Source organism: Larimichthys crocea, chromosome X (assembly GCF_000972845.2).
Source record: "Larimichthys crocea isolate SSNF chromosome X, L_crocea_2.0, whole genome shotgun sequence".
In the NCBI taxonomy this organism is placed as follows: Eukaryota; Metazoa; Chordata; class Actinopteri; family Sciaenidae; genus Larimichthys; species Larimichthys crocea.
Genome location: NC_040020.1, coordinates 26,210,867 through 26,216,866, shown reverse-complemented (window position 1 = coordinate 26,216,866; position 6,000 = coordinate 26,210,867). Strand labels below are relative to the sequence as shown.

General features: G+C 37.2%; 1 protein-coding gene across 1 annotated transcript; it reads left to right on the top strand.

The window, feature by feature from the left end:
- Window positions 1–427: 427 nt before the first annotated feature.
- socs1b (suppressor of cytokine signaling 1b) lies at window positions 428–5,832 on the top strand. The gene is made up of 4 exons (XM_027283448.1): window positions 428–692; window positions 2,343–2,747; window positions 4,188–4,372; window positions 4,461–5,832. Exons 2-4 carry the CDS (start codon window positions 2,565–2,567, stop codon window positions 4,783–4,785), a joined length of 693 nt encoding a protein of 230 aa, XP_027139249.1. The 5' UTR covers window positions 428–692; window positions 2,343–2,564; the 3' UTR covers window positions 4,786–5,832.
- The last annotated feature ends 168 nt before the right edge of the window (window positions 5,833–6,000 follow it).

Genomic DNA, 6,000 nt, shown 5'->3' with positions numbered 1-6,000 from the left:
ATTTAGCTGTACATATTTGTGCATTTTAAACCATGATAGACCTACATAAATACCTTATTAGCTGCATGTAAAAACTCTTATTTGGGTTCAGTTTCTTGTCACAGTTACCATATTGAATTGAATCATTGAATGTGTTCACATTCAGTTTATCTGAAAATGTCATGAATGAAACTTAAAACCTGCACATTGTGTGTATTTTACTTTTAAAACTTGGTAAGTAATTAATCATTGAATTATACCTGCCAGAGTTTAATGACAAAGTGAATAAAGTGAGCCAGACGCGCGCGCGCTCACACAAAAGTGCACGCTCTTGACTGTAGATCACGTGACTTCACAGAAGTCTGGAGGATGAAAGTGAAAGTACATCTGCTGATACCGTAACATTTGATACCGTTTGTTGTTGAGCTTATTTTTGTCTTTTATTTTTTCCTTGGTAGTGTGCGTAAAGAGGGAGGAGTGCGTGCGTCGCAGCCATAGGTCGAAGTCTGCAGCCCTAAACGAGTTCCTCATTGTAGGACCGGTATCATAACAGCTTTGCCTTGCAGCATGTGTTACACGTTTCAGTCAGCGGCTCCTCCTCCTCCAATGAGACCAAACTTTAACCGAAAGTAAAAATGTGTTTGGTGTAGAAGAGCTGCGAGCTTCGATCTGACAACAACCCACTGCAGGACTCTGACGGTGACTCAGTATAAGTAAGTAAAACAGTTTAAGTAATGATTTATTAACTATAGTTATTGCAAATGTTTTTTTTTATTTATTATGATGATCAGATTTAACAGATGCAGGATTATAATCCCAGAAAACGCACAAATTAATCCGGATTGGACGCTCATGCTGTGCAATTTAAATCATAATGGAAGATTAAAATTAAAAACAGGAATTAATACATTTCCGTTACATGTGTAAAGTTATGACAACCCTTCACTATCACATCAACTCAAAAAGAAACCATACTAATCCCAGTTCCATTAGCACATTTTTTGTTAATCCCATAATATGTGAATATGTTTTGCAACTCCTGCAGTGCAGCAATATTTAGACATTCTCATTTCTTTGTGGTGATTTTTAAGAAGTTTGATCTGAAGTGAAACTTAACTATGAGGTTCAAATGATGTTTTTTCAGCTTTAATTTCAGGGTTTTAACATCCACTTTAGTCCAACATCTCAGGAATCACAGCCCCGTCTCTGCAATGCTATAAGTGTGTATGACAGTGTTCAATGTGTAACTCTGCAAACTGAAACTTAAGCCTCATCATTGTTTCAATTCATCATTTCAAGAATTCTTAACAATGGGAAATGTCTCAGTATACAACAGAAAAAGATCCACAAAGCGGAATGCAAACTGATCGAGCGCAGCCTCTCTCTTCAGAAATGGGAAATCAAACAAGTCTGTATGATTTGGGCAGAGATTTGGAAAGTAAAATGCTTGGTGAAGCCGCACAAATATGTTGCAATCAGTCTAGTCAAATTATAGCCCGGTGTGATATTTATATGCAGTCTTCACTGCCGGAGAGAAGAACAGTAAATGAAAATAAAACAGACAAAAGGGAAAGACTAGAACAGATCTTTGTTCAGTTGTGTTGGTAATTATGTATTTTAACTGCATATTAAAATGTATTTTAAAAACAGAAAAAGCCACAGTGTTTGTAATTAAAATTAATTACAGTGTGTGTAACTAACATGTTGAAATAATCTTACTCTTGTAAAAGGATTTATTTTTTTATGTCTCACTTGATTTAGAAAGTGAAAGTATTCATTTGTCATTAAACATCTAGTATCTGCCGCTCGCAGTGATAAACATACATGTTGTTAATTGGCAGAGAGAGAGAGAGAGGCTGGATTACATGTTTGCTATATTATGCATTAGAGTTAAAGCAGCTGTAATAGATATTTTTCTAATAACAATGTAGAAAATGACAGTGTGAAAGGTTGCTTGTACTTATGACCCTGCACAACTTTATTGTACCATTTACTCTCACAACGCTATAAGCATCTTATTCAACCTCAGCAAAAGCTCCAAAAAAACATTGTACTTGCTGACTTGCTGGTGAACATAGTATAGTACATAGTAGAGCATTTAGCAGCGATGAAGACAGATGTTTCCTCAGGAGGTGGTGGAGACCAAAAACAGAGAGATTATTGGATTTATATTCATCAGGTGGCCAAAAACATGACTCCAAATGAATGATAATGTGGTTCCATAACTGCTAGATGTTTAAAAAAGCAACGAGTGCCTGCCAACAAGTGATAAATGATATGTTCACAACTTGTTTCTGCTGCCCACAAGTGGCAAAAAGCTATCAAATAACGTGACTGACTGTGTTCACCTCTCTGTGTTTCAGCTTCATCAAATTCTTCAGATGATTCACTGACAGATGACAGAGAAGATCCAGCACTTTATGGTAATGTTGTTAAGTCTCGATTAAAATTTAACAACATGAAGTCTCAAAGTGGACTGGGCGGCAGATGACACACCGGAAAGCAGTCAGTGATGGAGGATCTGCTGGTGAAAAGTGGAGGAACTGGTGCAACAGGCGATCGAGAAGAGGATTCTCCCTTGTAGGATGGTCAGAGACAGTCTTAATAGAACAGTAGTACCAAGTCCGAAACCGAACCAGAGTCAAGCCCCTGAAGAACCCGCAGGACCTGAACAGAACCCAGAGAGCACAGAGCCGACAACGAGCCGGCTGGATTTACTGCAGTGGAGAAAATTCAACTTAGAGGAAGAACCTGAATCCTGGTGCCAGGTTAGTGCAAAGTTTGCTCACTGTGGAGCACAGATTATGGATTTTATTACTTTGTGATATTGATTTAACAGATGGCTGGAGCAAAACAAAGTCAGAAATCAAACAAATTGTATAGAGACACACGTGTATACAAAGGCTCAGTCCTTCCGCAGCGGCCCAGAGTTCGAGTCCGACCTGTGGCTCTTTCCTGCATGTCATTCCCCATCTCTCTCTCCCCACATTTCCTGTCACTCTTCAAGCTGTCTCTGTCAAATGAAGCTCAAAAATGCCCCCCTGGAAAAATCTTTAAAATACCAAAAGTAATTATGCAGAATTACCTTATTTAGAATAATATGAATTACATAATTACATTATGATAATTGATGCCTTCATCTGTAAGCATCATTTTAATGTTTCAGCTAGTGCTATTTTTAACTACTTTATAAACTGTTAGGTAGCTTATCCTATATAAACACATCATAATTTACAGATTTTCTATTAATAATCTAAATCTAAGTGACTACAGCTGTCAAAAAAATTAGAATGGAGTGATAAGTACAATCTGAATTGTAGTGGAGTAGAAATAGAAAGTACAAATACTTCAAAATTGCACTTAAGTAGTATAATAGAGTAAATGTATTTAGTTGTTTTCCACCATTGGTTATTAACTACATATATATATTTTTAACATCTGACTTAATTCTTAACACTTTAGTTTGTTTGTCATATTGTTATGAGATGATCCATCACTTCATTAGTGACAAATAACAGACTTTCCACATGAGATTGGCTCAGCATGTTTTTTTTTTGTTTTTTTGTTTCAACCAAACTCAAACAGCAACAAGGATAAAGATCACAATCGCGATCATTTGTCATATTGTTTTGTTACATGTTGTTGTGTAGGTGTGCATGTGTACATTTTTGTTTACGTAAAAGACTAATAATAACTGTGATAAAATAACCACAAATTAACCACAGACCTGTTCTCACTGCGTCATCGGAAACTTAAATTGGCAGAGTTTACCTTTGGACTTTGAATGTTTGCATGGAAACAAAACAGTCTCATTTTTCAAGTCTGCACACAGGGCCTGTATTCTGCAAGATCGTGTGTGTGTTCAAGTGTTCAAACTGCAGATTATTATCATTATCACTATTTATGCATCATATAGCATCTGTCAAAACAAACATCACAAGTTTTTTTATAGCCTTTAAAACCAGAAGAATAAAACATTATAGTTAAAAATAACTTTCTTTCAAGCTGCATATAGCCTCAGCAGCCTTCATCAATAGGGTAGCCTGTATGTAGCTGAGAGTCTGGACTTTATTCATAGAGACTAAGAGTCCTTTAGGAGTTCTCTGGATGCTTGAGCCTCTAAAATCTGCTGTATCCTCCACAGAAGAGTCAGCATATCAGGTACGACATGTTGACAGATTATTTCTAATACCTCTCTGCTGTAACAGGTGCCTGGAGCTGATGATGAGAGCTTGCCCACACACCTTCGTCCATTCAGCAGCGCGGCAGAGTATAAACTAGTGAAACACACTTACCTGCAGCTCCAACAAAGCGGCTACTACTGGGGATCGATGACCATGGAGGAGGCACACGAAATACTCACACAAACATCGTTGGGCACCTTTCTCATCAGGTAATCTTGCACTTTGTTGTTTTATCTGCGTCCTTTGCATAAACTTTACAAAATTATTAATTAGAAGTCTGCTGCTGTGTTGGTGCAGAGACAGCGGCCAGAGGGATGTTTTCTTCACCCTGAGTTACCAAAGTGATGACGGCCCAACTAGTGTTCGTATCCAGTTGAACAACTTACACTTCAATCTGTACGGCAGCCACAGGACTTTTGCTTCACTCTTCACTCTGCTCACTTATTACACCGGCTCTTCCTGTAAGCTGACAGTACCCTATCGCAAACAGCGTCCGGAGTGCCTGAAGCAAATTTGCAGAAGGGCTCTAATACGTACATATGGAGCAGAAAGCATAAGCACCTTACCTGGACTCAGCAATCAAGATAAAGACTATGTTCATGTGTACCCCCATTGTATATAGACACACGTGTGGACAGATTTGAGGTGTTGTTTGTGTAACAAATATTATGTTATTATAGAAAACATGTATATTTTGTTATTACAAATAACTCAGATATAGCTTGAATATTATTTTTTTTGCACACATGATCAAAGTGATACATATTGTTACGATCTGACTCATGACAAAATGAGGAAAATACACACAGTTGTACTAGGAGCAACATAGTAAGACATGTTTTCCACAGATCCTGTGTAACTGCATTATCACTGTCTCCATGATACGTATCAGTATGTAACGTCCAAAAATTTGCTGCTCTTTAAAGCTGCATTAATTAATGTTTGGCCAGTAGGGGGCATAAAGAGTAATTGGTATATCACCAGCTCAAAATTATATGACTAAAATATTAGCTAACAATTGTTTGTTGCTGGCCAAATTATGAATGAAAGTCTACTATTCTCCACAAGTCATTATGGTAGCAATTGCGGTTTTTATCATTATTTCAGGAGTTGTTTTCCGATGATAATGGGTTCATTATCTCGAGAGAACAATAGGTTGATTTCTCTGGATAATCGGACAAATGCCAAATTTTCATGAGAAACAGGCAGCTTTGGTTTTGTTTCAGTAAGTTATGGATGAAATGGAGGAAAGCCGATTTAAATGTTATCGCAAAAAAAGATCTACTTTCGTTTTCACCAAATAAACGTTACGAGAAAGCAACTTTGCTATCCTGAGATAACAAGATAACCACATCCACTTTCACTTTTGTTCTCTGCATAAGTGACAGGCTGCAGAGGGAGGCTGAAGAGAGCAGCTGGCTTGGGGGATTGGTGGTTTATTTTCTGTGGGTCCAACAGTAAGAGTGACCTCTTTCACATCATATGTAGCCATAAAAGATTTGCAATATAACAATATTGATTAATGCAGCTTTAACTATTCATCAACACTTGAAATCATTTTAACCCTGTAGTAACTCTTTTTAGGAATGTGAAACTATTGTACAGGAGTGTAATGCTTTGCAAAACTTTGTTTTTGTTGAATAAATTAAAATCTTAAGTTTACACTTTATAATGTGTGGGATGTCATGACCGAACCACTGACCAGGCAAAGTGAGGCCAAAGGGCTCCAGGCTCTCAGGGATCCAAAAAGCTCCAGACTGTGTAGGAAATACTTTGAGATAATAAGTTATTATTTATTATTTTTATTATTATTTTTAATGTTGAGCTGTAACCGAAA